Consider the following 16,554-nt stretch of genomic DNA (forward strand, 5'->3'; position numbering starts at 1 on the left):
CAAGTCATCTTGGGCTCACATTCCTCTGACTCCTCCCCTTTTTCTCTCAGAGCAGCCCAGGTTCCAATCTCATCTTCTACAAGTCAGTCTGAATAATAATAGGAATAATAATGATGGTTTCTGTTATGTGCTTATCATAGGCCAAGCACAGTTCTAAGAGTAATCAGGTTGTCTCTTGGGGGACTCACAGTCTTAATCCTCATTTTCCAGAGGAGGTAACTGAGGCACAGAGAAGTGAAGTGACTTTCCCCAAGTCACACAGCTGACAAGTGGCGGAGCCAGAATTAGAACCCGTGACCTCTGACTCCCTAGCTTGTGTTCTTTCCACTAAGCCACGCTGCTTCTCAGGGTCTCTCAGGTTCTCAGGGACCTTCCTCCCCATGAGAAGCAGGAGCTTCGCTCCTCTGGAGTCCTTGACGAGGGGCCTAATCTAACCAACCCTCACTTGGGATCACCTCCAATCCCTCTCTGGGCCCTGTGTCCATCCAGAATCCCAGCACGAGCCTTCCCTTTGTCCTGCTCTCCCAACCACAGGTCTTCTCCCCCAACTTCTGGCTCCCCCTACTTCTTCCCCAATTTTTTTTTAAATAGTACTGGCTAAGCATTACTTTGTGCCGGGCACTGTTCTAAGCACTGGGGTAGGTATAAATTAATCAGGTTAATCAGGTGAATCAGGGATTGTGTCTAACCTGATTATCTTGTATCTCCCCAGTGCTTAAAACAGTGTCTGGCACATAGTAAGCACTTAACAAATACCATTATTATTATTATTATCATTAGGTTGGAATCAGTCCCTGTCCTACACAGGGCTCACAGTTTTAATCCCCATTTTACAGATGAGGCAACTGAGGCACAGAGAAGTTAAGTGACTTGACCAAGGTCACAGAGCCAACAAGAGGAAGAGTCAGGATTAGAACACAAGTCCTTCTGATTTTCAGGCCTGTGCTATTAGACCATGCTGCTTCTGTCCCCAGTCCTTCCCTCTGACTTGCTCAGCTCCAATTACTACCACAGTAGTGATTATTTGAATTTTCCTCAGGGAGAGCTACCACAGGATGACTCCCCTGCATTTCTCTTTCCCCTCCTGAGTGTGGATACTAGTTGAACTGACCATCACAGCCTCATTCTAGTCTCTCCTGCCTCTAACTTCTGGCTTACACCCTCCCTCCTGTCTGGAACTCTCTTTCCCTTCAAATCCTCTAAATCACAGCTCTCCCCACTTCAAAACCCTTTGAAATCTCATCTCCTCCAAGAGACCTTCCTAGAGTAAATTTATCTTCACCCCAGGTTATATCTCCCCATTACCTCAGTTCTTCTGTGGCAACTACATATTTCTTTACTCACATACATCTGTTGTACCTCTGTGCCTACAATCATCCTACATACTCGAATTGTACTTTCCAAATGCTTAATACAGAGCTCTGCACACAGTAAGAGCTCAGTAAATACCATTGAATGAATGAATACTCAATTCCTTAAGCACTCAACTCTAATATCTACTTTTCCATTACTTAAGCATTCACTACCCCTCTCAGCATTTCACCTGGAGAGTTTCCAGCACTCTACCAGTCTTGGCTACGGGAGGGAGAGTCAAAATGTAATGGCATACCCGATCCATTCTTTGCTTGGGCAGTGGCTTGCAAGTGGAAGGAAAACTGCTCCAAGTCAAAACTCCCCTGTGCGTGGCAGCAGCAGCGTGGGAGAGAGTCGAGGGTGGAGACATGGAAGATGGCAATGGTAAACCACTAACATATATTTACCAAGAAAATTCTACACATACACTACCAGAATGATTGTAGCTGAAGGTGGGGCATTCTGGGAGTCGCTATGGGTCAGAAACGACTCAACTGCATAAACCAAGACAGGAAGCATTCACTTGCCTACATATTTGCTTTCCCTTCTTTTTCCTATCTCTAAATTACTCTTGTATTTGTCTCCTCCTTCTTGAGGGCAGAGATTGTGTCTAAAAATTATATTATACCCCCCAAGTTCTTGGTATTGTACTCTGTCCACAGTAAATGCTCAGTAAATTTTACTCATCATACTCTTCCACTAGAGCAGCTCCCCAATCCAGTGTAGCAGTCTGAGAAGAAGTGAGGCCCAGTGGATAAAGCACAGATATGGGAGTCAGAAGGACCTGGGTTCTAATCCCAGCTCCACCACTTGACATTGGGCAAGTCACTCAACTTCTCTGTGCCTCGGTTACCTCGTCTGTGAAATGGGGATTAAGATCGTGAGCCCCATGTGGGACATGGACTGTATCCAACCTGATGAGGTTGTATCTACCCCAGGGCTAAGAACAGTGTCTGGTATGTAGTAAGCATTTAACAACTACCATAAAAAAATAAAACTTCAAAATATCCCCTGGAATGGTCACTGTACTGCCCTGCCCTGAGAGGACACTCAATAAACACATTATTTGGCAGACACTGCAAACAGTGTTTCTCTGTCTAATTTTGAGTTGTGATTGGATACTTTCCCAGTAATACTATGTCTATCTGTCCATGAGGACCATGGATAATCATCTAATTTCGTAAATAGAGCTGGATTGTTATGAAATATCCAATCTGGTCAAACAGAGCTGATGAAAGTGCCTGGAAATAAACAATGAAAATAAAAGGGGGAGGGAAATTTGTAGCACCAGGCAACTAAAAGGAAGTTTAAGAGGTCATCATCCTGCATCCAAATGGGTTCACACTTAATCCCCCCAAAAAAGATAAAAATCTGAACTTTCCATAAGAGGCCAACAGAGAAAGCAGTCAAGAAATAATATATGAAAATGACTACATCCTAGAGGCCCACATTCAAACAGACACGTTAATGACTGTAAACCATTTGACTGAATCAACCAGGCCTTATGGAACAATGATTAATCGAAAGTACCCAAAATACAGAACTGAAGTGTTGTCCACCTCTTTCTAGGGCTGTGATTGAGTCCTGGACCAAACACAAGTGTGACATCCAGCTCCTTGAGATTTCCATCAACATCATTTATGAGCCATACTCAATCTCACATGGCAAGGCAATATCATAAAGAATGAAATTCTGGAAGATTGTCATGCTTCCATCATAAAGCTATGCTGTGTTGGACATGGGGAAAATGAGTGATGGCAGTTCACACGAACAACTGTTATCTGAAGAGCTGAAATTGAGAAACTGAAAGCAAGGAAGGCAGAGGAAGAATTTTAAGGAACTGGTAAAGCCTCAGACAGTTATGCATTCTAGCTGAAAAGCAGGAGTCAATTGTAAAGGTTAGACTATCGTGACGCATAACTCTCAAGAAAAGAGCAACTCTTTTTGAGAAAAAAAAACAGGCACTGGAAACATTACACACAAAAATACAACAAGAGTCTGTCTTTTGGGGTCCACAATGCGGCCAGAACTGTGGGAACAACACTGATGTCTTGAGACATTCACACACACATTTATAAATGAATTTCAGTATCAGTAAGGTCTTCTAATACAAAGGAAAACTATATAATATATATAATGTATATGTGTGTGTCTGTGTGTGTGTGTGTGGAGTTTAAGAGAATACACACACACACACACACACAGATTCTCTGACCTAAATCCCTCAATCAACATTTCTAACTCCTGGGAAAAATTATCTCATGTTTTCCTGTGTGAAGTGATTGTTCTTGTTTGTCACTTTAAATTGACCATTAGATGTCTCTGGAAGCCATGAAAAAGTGACCCCAAGAATGTCAGATCAGATATATAGAGGTAACTTTCTCAACTGGATTTTTGATTAGGTAAATAAGTTTGATGTGGTGGAAACAACTGGGAATCAGAAAAAAAAAAAAAAGATGTTCTTTTTCATGTTTAGTGAGAGTCAAAATAATCTGCTTTCTCAGCAAAACTGCCATTAAGTTATGTGGGGCTAAATTAGTTCAGCTAGCTATAGTCTTAAATGGAGGAGAACGTGACAGTTGCCCAGTAAAAATATCAGGAAAAATGATGGATTTGTTTCAAGACTAAAATGATGTTTCTAATACACATTTTTCTCTACGATAAACTCCTTGCGGACAGGGGCTCTTTCTATCCACTCTGTAGCACTGTTCTCTTCCAAGTGCCTAGTACAGAGGATGTGCAATAAATACCACAATTGATTGACTGGTTGATTCACTAGATGGGCAACCACTGGGGTTTTTTGAGGGGTGGGGAAACATATACTGAATGTTACAGAGATGGGAAAACCTGTGGAAGTCTCCTGCCTTCAGATACTTAACTGTTCACATTACTGTTCTTGCTCCAGTCTGCTACAGGTGGGGTTTCAGAAGACCTGTACATGAGCCTTGGAAAGAAAGTAGGGGAAACAAAGGCCAAATTCCTTTGGAGCAGAGGGAAGGTAAGCATTCTCTCATCCATTCAGTTCATTCAATCATATATATTGAGCCCTTACTGTGTGCAGAGCACTGTACTAAGCATTTGGGAAAGCACAATACAACAATAAACAGACACACTTCCCGCCCACACGAGCTTACAGTCAACAGGTGAGACAGGTACAGGGGAGACAGACATCAATACAAATAAATAAATTACAGATATTTACATTAGTGCTGTGGGGCTGGGTGGGGGGAAGAGCAAAGGGAGCAAGTCAGGGCTACACAGAAGGGAGTGGGAGGAGAAGATATGGGGGCCTAGTCTGGGAAGGCCTAAGCAATAATCCAAAACCGAATATATGATAAAAGGAAAGATTCTCTGCACAAGTGAACTCGACAGAGAACCCCTCTGCTTTGGGTAGTTTGAAGGAATAATAAGAAATAAACCTTGAGAGCTGATTGCAGGAACCCTGACAGTTAATTGCCAGTAGATCTGGGTACTCTGGAGTGACTCCTGATTGTTTTCTTTTAGAGGTCCCAAGTGAGAATGAGACACACAATGTTTTCCACCATCCAAAACTGTGACCACTTTTGCTGACACGTTTATCTCTCACACTCAGAACCCCATAAATTTTATACCTGCACCACTCTGATGCTGGGCAATTCAATCAGCCTTGTCTGTAGAGGCCTTGGCAGGTGTCTACTAATTCTACTGTACTCTTCCAAGTGCTTAGCGCCGTGCTCTGCACACAGGAGGCATTTAATATTGATAGAAAGGATTGCTATCATTCCGTAGGATATTGTTCTTATATGGCTTAGGTGAGATGTTTCCAAATGATTGGTCATTTTGGGATCAAGATGGCAATCTGATGAGAGCTCTATGAGAGAGATTAATTACAGGTGTTTACCAAATCCCATTGAGTATCGCGGTAGAGCCAGAGGACCTGGATTCTAATTTCAGCTCGGTCCCTTGCCAGCTGTGTTAGGTGAATGAATGAGATAATTACCATAATTACACCTTAACAAAGTGATTTTGTCATTTTAAATGTGATTTGCCAAGCAGCGCGGCCTAGTGGAAAGAGCTCAGACCTCGAGTCAAAGGGCCTGAGTTCTAATCCTGACTCTACCAATTATTTGCTGTGTGACTTTCGGGAAGTCACTTAATTCCTATGGGCCTCGGTTTTCTCATCTGTGAAATGGGGATTATATACTTGTTCTCCCTCCTACTTAGGCTGTGAGATCCATGAAGGACCAGGACTTTGTCTGACCTGATTAACTTGTATCTACCCCAGTGCTTAGAACAATATTTGACCCAGAGTATGGGCTTAACAGATACCCAAAATAATTAATAATTAAATGTAATCAATTGTGCTAAATGGCAGGGGTGCAAGAAATTTTGAGAATTTGTAATAGTGATCAGAACTATTTATAGCTTTGCCAAATAGTTTTCATTTTTAATATGACTGCAAAGTTTTGGATTCATTTACCAGATCTAGGATACTTGTCTACCAACTGTATTGTATTGTACTCTTCCAAGTGCTTAGTGTGGGTCTCTTCATTAAGTGCTCAATAACTGTCAATAACTGATTGAAAGTATGAACAAAAGAAAATGAATAGCAAAATGAAACAAAGATTAAAAATAAATAAAAATAAAAAATATTCCTTAACTCTCCAGTTCACTTTACAGTTGAACTATCCTCAGAGACATTTATAAACCCCATATAAGAAAACTAATCACTGTAATAAGAAAAGAAAAATCCAGGTTCCCATGTCCCATGTCTCAGGTGTCCTAGAACAAATCTACCATCAATATTATTAAATTTTCAGGAGAGAGTTATAAATGTGGATTATTATCAGTACCTTTTAAAATGAAAAGTTAGTTCTCAGATCATAATAAAACTAGAGCAGAAGGGAAAATATGTGCTTCACATATCGGGCTGGGGTATGAGAGGTCAATGGGTTCAAAATCCAGCTCCTCCGCTTGTCAGCTGTGTGACTTTGGGCAAGTCACTTAACTTCTCTGTGCCTCAGTTACCTCATCTGTAAAATGGACATTAAGACTGTGAGCCCCACGTGGGACAACCTGATCACCTTGTAGCCTCCCCAGCGCTTAGAACAGTGCTTTGCACATAGTAAGCACTTAACAAATGCCATCATCTATTTTTATATGCATCTAAAATAGCTTCATTGTCAGTTCCTCTTCTTGAAGAGACCTGTACAATCAACTAATTTAAATGTGTAAACCTTTCCTTTCATAGGCAGTCATTTAATTTGAAATACAAATAGCTGTCCTTGCTGAATTGCCCTCATTCTCGGCTGATTAATTCGTGTTTCTTTTCCAGGTCAAATTAATTCCATTTCTGGCTCATATATGCCTTGCTTAAGAGACTTGTCTTAAAATTGGCCTGTTGCACTGGCCATCATTCTGCCCCATCTTGCTGAAGTGCTCCTTGTCATTTAGGAGGGGACTTTTAGTCAATCAGTCAATGACATTAATAGAGTGCTTACTGAACTCTACTGCTCTAAATGCTTGGGTGAGTACAATACAAGAGAGTTGGTAGACTCATTCCTTTGCCCACAAGGAGGTTACGGGCTAGAGAGAGCTTACAGTCAGTCTTCTGACTCCACCGTTCACAGAGGTACTAGGTGTCTAAGACATATTGACAGTCTACGATTGACTATGCTATTTTTCCTATTTTTCAAATTATGTTAAGGTCAGGTCTTGCTACTCAGAGACTCTAGTTAAGCAGAGAAGCCTGAAGTGGTAGTGGAGAGTATGTAAGGCCCAGTTCTCAGTGGCGATGCAGGGGAATTGTAAAAAGGAACAGCTTTGACCTCTCTGGTAATTCATTGATTCTTGTCTACAAAAGACTGAATGACTATGAGACTAGAAAATGGCTCAGGGATATGTTCTGGTCATGTCAAAGATTTCCACAAAGGGATCTGGGGCACCATGTGTGCTGACTTCTGAGACCTGAAGAAGGCTGAGGTGGTGTGCCTGCAGCTGCAGTGTGGACAGGTGGTCTTGGCTGCAGCCAAATCCCACTTTGGCTAGGGCTCGGCCCGAAACCTCCTGAACAACTTGGAGTGGCTGGGGCAGGAGAGCTACCTGGCCTAGGGATCTCACGCAGGCTGGTTTGTACGTAATTGTGGTCATAGTAAAGATGCTGGCATCATCTGTTCAGATAAAATGCTTCTCCTCTCTTTCAAAAGTCCCACTCCAGTTGCTCAAAAATTCCTGCTATGGCATCCTAAGTCTTCCTTGGAAAAGGGACATTTCCTTAAAAAAAAAAGTCATTGGCATATATTGAGCGCTTTCTGGGTATAGACCACAAAGTGTACTAAGCACTTGATAGAGTATAATATGATAATAATAATAATGTTGGTATTTGTTAAGCGCTTACTATGTGCTGAGCACTGTTCTAAGCGCTGGGGTAGACACAGGGGAATCAGGATGTCCCACGTGGGGCTCACAGTCTTAATCCCCATTTTACAGATGAGGTAACTGAGGCACAGAGAAGTTAAGTGACTTGCCCACAGTCACACAGCTGACAAGTGACAAATCTGGGATTCGAACTCATGACCTCTGACTCCAAAGCCCATGCTCTTTCCACTGAGCCATGCCTACAAAGAGCAGGGATAGATTAAAGGATAAATCATAGATCGATTTGAAAATGTCATATTCTGTTTGGTTAAAGTCTCTAAAGGGGTGAGCTCCCTGTTCAATGACTATGCTGTATATGGGAATTTGCAAAAAACTGAATCCCAGAATTATTTTACTATGAGCAGGGAGCCAGATGTGAAGAAGGAACAAGAGGGCAGAACTGTACTGTGCTGTAAGCAGCGTGGCTTGGTGAAAAGCAGTATGACTTAGTGGAAAGACCACGGGCTTGGGAGTCAAAGGACTTAAGTTCTAATCCTGCACTTGTCTGCTGTGTGACCTTGGGCAAGCTACTTAACTTCTCTGTGCCTCAGTTACCTCATCTGTAAAATGGGGATCAAGACTGCAAGCCCCACATGGGACAAACTATTACCTTATATCTACCCCAGTGCTTAGAACAGAGCTTGGCACATGATAAGCACTTAACAAATACCATAATTTTTATTATTACTTACTACTGAAGTACTGTATCTACCCCAGAGTTTAGTACAGTCTTTGACACAAAATAAGTGCCTAACAAATCTCACAGTTTTTATTATTTTTATTATTATTATTATTATTATGTGGCTGAAGATCTTGGGACTGAGCTTTAGCAAGATCTGGAACCGGGAAAAGGAAACCTTGATAATCTCAAAATGTGGGGAAGGTTGGAGAAGAGATAGGCAGGTGCCCTGGGGTATTCAAATGTCACAAACACTGTTTCATGTGCTTTAAGTTGCGCCTAAAGTTCAGCTGGGAATCATTCATTCAATAGTATTTATTGAGCGCTTACTATGTGCAGAGCACTGTACTAAGCGCTTGGGATGAACAAGTCGGCAACAGATAGAGACAGTCCCTGCCGTTTGACGGGCTTACAGTCTAATCGGGGGAGACGGACAGACAAGAACAATGGCAATAAATAGAGTCAAGGGGAAGAACATCTCGTAAAAACAATGGCAACTAAATAGAATCAAGGTGATGTACAATTCATTAACAAAATAAATAGGATAACGAAAATATAACCTAGTGCAGAATTGGGCAGTCTGGATCTACTATTTTGAACCCTACTTGTTTCAGGTCTAAATCAACTTTATTTCAAGATCTCAACAGTTACTCCAGAGATATTAGACTTCATGTTAAAAGGTGCCTCATTCTGCCTTCTTGTGAGACATCTACTGGAAAATACAATTTAGAAGGGTTGCGAGTTGGTAAGGTAGCTAGGGCGATGGCAGAGAACGAGAAAGAGCAGACCCGGGTACAAGGAGGACAGGTATAGCTTTGGACGTTAAGCAGATCAGCACCCTCCTCAGAGGGCACTGTCAAAGGGGCTGGCCCCCAATGAAAATTTGAAATCACCCAGACTCTATTGGACCGAACTGACACCTGGGATAACAGGAAACTGGGAGGGGAACAAAATGGCTCTGGAGAAGACATTTAGTCGGAGTCCCCCCAAAGAAATTCTCTAAGTCTGGGTGGTCAGGTGGACCCTGATGTTGTTACTCTGTGCTGCCGGGTAAGATACTATTCATTTATTCATTTATATGAGCAGACCACTGTACTAAGCGCTTGGAAAATACAATTCGGCAACAGATAGAGACAATCCCTACCCAAAAACATGACTCAGAAAGGCTGGCCCAGGGAGGGAGTAGCATCTTTTTCCTACCTCTAGGTAGCTAAATGTCCGAAGTCGGCCCTGGCAGGGAGAAGGTTACATGAACCCTTGAGGTACCTCTCAGCCTTCCAATTCAAACGAGGAAGGATTGATTTCTCCCTTTTCCCAGTTTTGATCTGGCTATCGAGCCTTGGGACCCCACAGTACTGCCATTCGAGATTCTCTAGAGACTGTGGTGAATGTATGATCTTGCATATTGGAATGGAGGTAGCAGGCTTTAGATACTTTCTTGGGTAAAGTTCTAACTGTGCCAGGCATCATGGTTATTTAAACGTATTTCACATTTAGTGACTTTGCAGTGGGCTCAATGTTCTCATTCTTTCTTTACCAGAATATGAGCATGTTACTCCAGAACCAGCTGGTAAGATCCTTTCATTTGCAATCTGTTTTTCATTCAAAGGAATCTATTGTGCATCTCTTGTGTGCAGAGCCTTATGCTGAGAGTTTGGGGTAGGTATTCAGGCATCACTGACGGAAGAACGAGGCCGTCCCCTGGGTCAGAGAGGAACAGAGGGACAGCGAAGGATGAAAGGACCGAGAGGGACAGAGAGGAAGAGAATTGGTTATAGCGCAACAATTCCACGCTCTCTTTTGGGTCATTCAGAAACATTTTCTAAAGCTCAAATAACTTTTTTAAGGGACAAGTCTGGTGAAATGGAGGCTAAGTACATTTCTTAGGCCTTCCCAATCGATCAATCGTGTGCAGAGTACTGTATTAAGTGATTCTCTGAGGCTTCATCTGGTTCTGAGATGTCCAATTTAACATTCTCTTATCAAATTTTACAAAAGAAAAAAAGCTATCCCCTCACCGCTCTGATCTGTCTTGAATCTGCTGGCAGAAAGGCCCAGATTTTCCCCAGATGGGGCCTAGACAGAGATGCCCACAAAGACAGGGACATTTAGAAATAGAGACCCATAGGGAGAGAGCAGACATGGGAGGAGAGAACCCCAAAGACATGAAGCAGCAGTAGACTCACCTTGCCTAGCCACTGCAGCCTTCTGTGGTGCTGGATTTCCTGGCACTGCCCCTTCCACTTTGGACTGTTTCCTACAGGAGACAGTTTGGGGCTGAGGCAGCGACAGCTCAGACAGGTGTCTGAAGCAGGAAAGACCACCTTCTGGACCCTTCCGTCCTCCAGAATAGTTTCACAACTGTTTGACTCCTCCACAAGGTAGGGCTGCTACAGATGGCAGAATACCCACAGTGTATTTATGCCAAGAACCCCTCACTTTCCTGGGCAGTCTCTGCTGGGGACCCCCTCTATCCCCATCTCAGATGGAGCACTGAGAGGTCATTACCCAGGCAGCAATATGGCTTCCATTTTAAATGTGTGGAAGAAATGGATAACACCATTTTGCATGATGCTAGACTAAATGATACATTTCCAGACTTCAAATTGAAAGAATGATAGGGAAGACAATTTAATAATAACTATATTATTTTCCTTATTATTTGTAGGCTCTGTGATCTCAACACCTGTGACAGATAGTAAGTCCATCTATGATGACCCTTCCTGGGCAAACATCCCTATGAGCGGATTCCTAGACTTCGGAGGGGCTGGGGGATTTTTGTCTTTTAGAAGAGATGCCATATCGCTTTTCTCCGGTGTCTATAAAGGACCAGTTTCGCTGATTTGTGTGACCGGGTTTGAGTCTGGAAGAATGAGAGGGAAATGGAAGCAGAAGACATCCAATTTCTCTACTCTTTTAAGGGTCTCTGTAGCCAGAGTCCCTTTCCATTCGTCCTCACTGGGAAAGAGATTAGATCTGAGACCCTGATCAGTGAAAGACCAGGTTTCACAGGTGTAGAGCGAAAAAACTCTCCTAGTTTATCTTCTTACACTAATACATTCTCTGCTTGTACCTTAAAAGCCTGGCCACAGCTGAAACTAGTAAATGGTTCCAGCAGATGTTCTGGACGTGTTGAAGTTTACTTTCAGGGCAAATGGGGCAAGGTCTGTGATGATCACTGGGATATGAATGAAGCGGAAGTGGTCTGCCGGCAACTGCGCTGTGGACAGGCTATTTCAGCCCCAGAGGAGGCCCATTTTGGTGACGGTTCAGGAGAGATTTTCCTGGATAATGTTTATTGTACGGGAAGAGAAAGCTCCCTGGGACAATGTCCCCATTCTGGGTGGTCTCTACACAACTGTGGCCATGGAGAGGATGCCAGCGTCATCTGTACAGGTAATTTATACTTCCTCTGTAATCAGCTATCCCTAATGAATTTCAGATTCATCATATCAGTGGCCCCGTGGCCCGGTGGCCCTGTGGGGCTATTCCAAACCCATCACAATTGCTACAAGGCAATGGAGCGGCTATTGAAACCGTTACTGTGTTGGTTGAAGCAGTGAAGCACTTAAGCAGAAAAGCAGCATAGTATAATGGATAGATCATAGGCCTGCGAGTCAGAAGGTCATGGGTTCTAGTCCCAGCTCTGCCACTTGTCTGCTGTGTGACCTTGGGTGAGTCATTTAACTTCTCTGTGCCTCAGTTACCTCACCTGCAAAATGGGGATTGAAAGTGCGAGCCCCAAGCAGCACAGGGACTGTGTTCAACCCGATTTGCTTCTTTCTATCCACCCCATCGCTTAGTACGGTGCCTGGCACATAGCAAGTGCTTAACAAATACCATTATTGTTATCATTATTATTATTAAGGAGAAAAGTCAGAATGGAAATGGATCGTTGACCCTCAGCCTCCTGGGGCCTAGCAATTTGCAAGAAGTCATCTTCCAGGCCATGGCAGAAGTCACAGCGGGGACCCTTACTTCCTGGTAGGAGGGGAGAAGTGGGAAGAGAGGAGGTGAGACAGCAAAAACAGAAAGGTGGAGCCTGATAGGATGTTCATCCACAGGGAAAAGCTACCACTCTCCCCCAGAGCTATACACGTCAGGCTTGGGAAGTTCTCATCCCACTTTTACCAGCTCGTGAACTGATGTGTTGGAGAACACAGCAGTATCGGTCCTCTAATGGAGAGTTCCAAACCACAGAAATTCTGCTAGATTCTCCAAAGTCACTAGTGAGGAAGAATGGAGAATCCTTCTGTTAACAGAATTCCGATATTGAGTTCCCTCTCATGGGCTGAACAGATTGACTGTCAAAGATTTGATGATATTCTTTCTCTAAACAAAATTACCTCTAACAGAGCATTCTAATGTGCATCTAAAAAGTCATATACTACAAATCCCTTGAATTTGTAGTTCTCTTAAGACATAGATTAAGCAGAATTAGAAAAAAAAGAGGAACTGAAAGCTGGCTTTGTGTTCTGAATTCAATTAGAGATCCTGATCAAGCCCTGTCAAAAGTTCATTTTGAGTAGTACTGCCTAAACATTTAATTTTTCTGAAGTCATAGCTTCTTCCCCAAAATTTGCTCCATTATAGATACTATTTACTGTACATAGTTTCAGCTCCCAGTAAAATAATTAGGTCATTAGTTGAATAGGAATTTTAAGGCATAGCAAATAGGTCTTTTTGATATTCTTTATGACAGAGTAGAACTCACAACCACTTCTGTCTTTGAATCATTTAATGAAACCTCTCTAATAATACTTATGTTCTTTATACATTAACAGACACTGAATATCCTTTTCCGACACTCTCAGGTAAGTTTGTGCCTCTGTTTTATCTCCCATACCACTTTACGCTTGTATTCTTGTTAGATCGTCTCCCAATCAAACAGCTGGAATGGAAGGGATGCAAAAGATCCCAAGCTAATTCCAACAACGCTGACTCACAGTTGGAAAAATGATTCAGGTGGTGAAGTGGGTAGCTTTCTCAAAGGTCTGGCTTGGGATAGTGTATGCTGTACAGTGATTCAAATGGCTGATTTCAGAATACTTACCAACATTCAAGCTTTTCAAGAATTAGGTATTTTCCTTTTGTTTCAATCATCCAAGTTTCCATTTAATCCCATGGCAATTGACTTCTTCATTTTTCCTTAGACACTGAACATTTAACATCAGTCGGTATGTCTGAACTCTAGTGAAAATAATTTTCTTGAAGAACAAGGCTGGTCAGCAAAAATCAAGCTACATCGAGAGGGGAAAGTAGGGCATGATATAGAACTCATTCCAGGAATGCTGGCTCTATGGAGTTGAGGGGGACATTGTTCTACAGGACTAGCAACAAGGGATTAGAACTATCAGTTTCACCTCAAAATTTCTGGGGTGAGAAGAGTAGCCATAGCCACCTCTCCTCACCCCTTCGTCCTGGAAAGGGGATATGCGTGAAGCCATGCATCTGCTTATAATTCTTCTTATTATATCTATGCATTATAATTTTATGTTAATATAATATGATGGTATAGCCTACTATAATAGTATATTACTATTATAATAATAATTATGTGGGTGTGTGAAGTGCTTCCCATGTGTTCAAAGCCTAGGAAACATACAAGATAATCTGATATAATACAGTACCCAGTGAAAGTGACAGAAATTCCTGTGGCAGCTGTGGATTCAGAGGTGGAAGAGAAGATGGCATGACGGGGAGGGAAAAGCCACTTTGACCTTTCTCTTTGTCCCTGTTTCTTTCCTGTTCCTCCTTTTTTTCATCTTCTCCTCATTTTCCACTTTAACCTTTTTTCCCTCTTTTACTCCCTTCCCTCTCTCACTGAGATCGTGAGCCCCATGTGTCCAAGAAAAGCATTGTGATCTAGTAGATAGAGCAAGGGGCTGGGAGTCAGAAGTACCTGGGCTCTAATCCGGCCTCCACCCCTTGTCTGATGGATGACACTGGGGGAGTCACATAACTTCTCTGTGCCTCAGTTACCTCATCTGTAAAATTGGGATTAAGACTGTGAACCCCATGTGGGGCATGAAGTACATCCAACCTGACTTGCTTGTTTATGCCCCAGCACTTAGTACAATTCCTCGGACATAGTAAGTGCTTAACAAATACCACTAGGTGGAAAAAAAATGATTATCGTGTATCTCCCCCAGTACTTAATACAGTGCTTGACACATGGTAAGCACTTAACAAACACTGTTATCATTATCATTATCAAACATTATCATTATTGTAACTATTATTCCTCTCCTTCATTTTCTCTTTTCCCCTTCACTTTTCCTCCATTTCCTCTTCTTTTTGCCCTTCTATTTTCCACCTCCAGTTTGGCCTCATGCTCAGATTAAAAATATGGTCCCGTTAATTCATTCTGAGATGTTTCCTCATTGTCAATTAACTATTTTAATTTTTCCATGATAATAACCTTTGAAAACTCAACTTTCATCAAGAGTAGATGCAGAGCAGACGCATCATCTGCCATTAGGTGAGTAGGTATTTCAAATATAGTATTATGTAACCTTAGAGGTGCAAATTGCAAAGTACAAAGAAAAGGGCTAATCACTCAATCAATCAACAGCATTTATTGAGGACCTATCAAATGCTAACCACTGTGCTAAACTCTCAACAGATGCAAAAACTTGCAGTCTAATAGGGAAATCAGAAGTCAAAATGTTTTTACAGGGGAACCTGGAGGAAGAACTAGGATAGACTAGGAAGTTTACCTTATGGTTACAGGGAGTCGGAGCTGCCCAGTTCCTCTGGGGTAATGTTCACCCACAAAAATCTACAAGGAGCAGGAATCAAATGAGCCAAGGTCATGTTTACATTCAGAGTTAGTCCTTGACTGTTTGCTGATCAGATTAGGAGATAAATTTATCATTGTAATTGCAATAGAGGAAATGGACTATTTGCAAACCTTATTGATAGAACAGCAAACCCTGCCAGGCTCTTGAGAGGGTTATGCTGAACACCACTGGCAATACATGTGGCTTGACTTTACCCGCCCAAATACATCTTAGAGGAAAACCCAAATGCTCCAAACAACTAATTTAAAGTTAAGTGTAGAGAATGAAGTAATACGCTCAAAACGGTATAAAGGTGTCTTGTCTTGTCTACTGCCGTCGAGTCATTTACGACCCGTAGCCACACTATGGACAAATCTCTCCCAGAACGCTCCGCTCTCCATCCGCAATCGTTCTGGTAGTGTATCCATCGAGTTTTCTTGGTAAAAATATGGAAGCGGTTTCCCACTGCCGCCTTCCACGCAGTAAACTCTAGTCTCCGCCCTCAAGTCTCTCCCAGGCCGCTGCTGCCCAGCATGGGTGAGTTTTGACTTGTAACAGATGGCCTGCCACTCGCTAGCCACTGCCCAAACTAGGAATGGAATGGATAGGCCTCTGCTCGACTCTCCCTCCCGAAGCCGAGACTGGTAGAGGACTGGAAACTCTCCAGGGGCGACCCAGAGAGGGGATAAGAGTATCGGATTTTCTTTAATCCGTACGATGACCCTGGTACAGTTAAAGGAAATCAAGAGACAAAGCAGCGCGGTCTATTGGAAAGATCCCAGGCTTGGGAGTCAGAGGACCTACATTCCAATCCCGTCTCTACCACTTTAATGTTGTGTGACCTTGGGTAAAACACTTCACTTATCTGTGCCTCAGTTTCCTCATCTGTAAAATGGGGTTTAAATCCTACTTAGATAGGCCACGTGGGACAGGGACTGTGTCCCAACCTTATTATCTTACATCTTTCCTGATGCCTAGTACAGTGTTTGGCACAAAGTAAGCACTTAACAGATTAAAAAAAAAGGAAGAATGGATTTTAGCTGGGATGGGGTCCATTTCTCAAATCAATTATTATGAATAGGAGCTATTAATGAGCACCTACTGTGTGCAAAGCACTGTATTAAGTGCTTGGAAGAGTGCCAAAGAGTTAGCAGTACCAATCTCTGCCCCCTAGGAACTTACATCAACAGGCTTTGGAAACTGATGTAGAGAAAAGGAGATGTCAGTGACCCCAAACTATGAGAACAATTTGCCAGCTAAGATTTGGACTGCTAAGAAAACTGAAGGCAACCTAATCCAGTCTCAATCGGTGCCCGCGGCAATCTGGAAGCCAGACATCTTCAT

At 42.5% G+C, this 16,554-nt stretch overlaps 1 protein-coding gene and 1 non-coding gene across 2 annotated transcripts in view; one reads left to right on the forward strand and one right to left on the reverse strand.

Moving 5' to 3' along the window:
* Nucleotides 1–16,554, forward strand: part of LOC100087739 (deleted in malignant brain tumors 1 protein-like) — a 90,859-nt gene that overhangs the window by 48,899 nt on the left and 25,406 nt on the right. Inside the window, exons 14-16 of the mRNA XM_039914357.1 lie at nt 9,969–9,998; nt 10,692–10,809; nt 11,361–11,824. Coding sequence (XP_039770291.1) covers nt 9,969–9,998; nt 10,692–10,809; nt 11,361–11,824 — 612 coding nt within the window. The remainder of the gene's footprint in view (nt 1–9,968; nt 9,999–10,691; nt 10,810–11,360; nt 11,825–16,554) is intronic.
* On the reverse strand, nt 15,758–15,895 carry LOC114817551. The gene has a single exon (XR_003765414.1). It is a non-coding gene; the product is annotated as a small nucleolar RNA SNORA7 (small nucleolar RNA).

This window comes from Ornithorhynchus anatinus, chromosome 16 (assembly GCF_004115215.2).
Source record: "Ornithorhynchus anatinus isolate Pmale09 chromosome 16, mOrnAna1.pri.v4, whole genome shotgun sequence".
In the NCBI taxonomy this organism is placed as follows: domain Eukaryota; kingdom Metazoa; phylum Chordata; class Mammalia; order Monotremata; family Ornithorhynchidae; genus Ornithorhynchus; species Ornithorhynchus anatinus.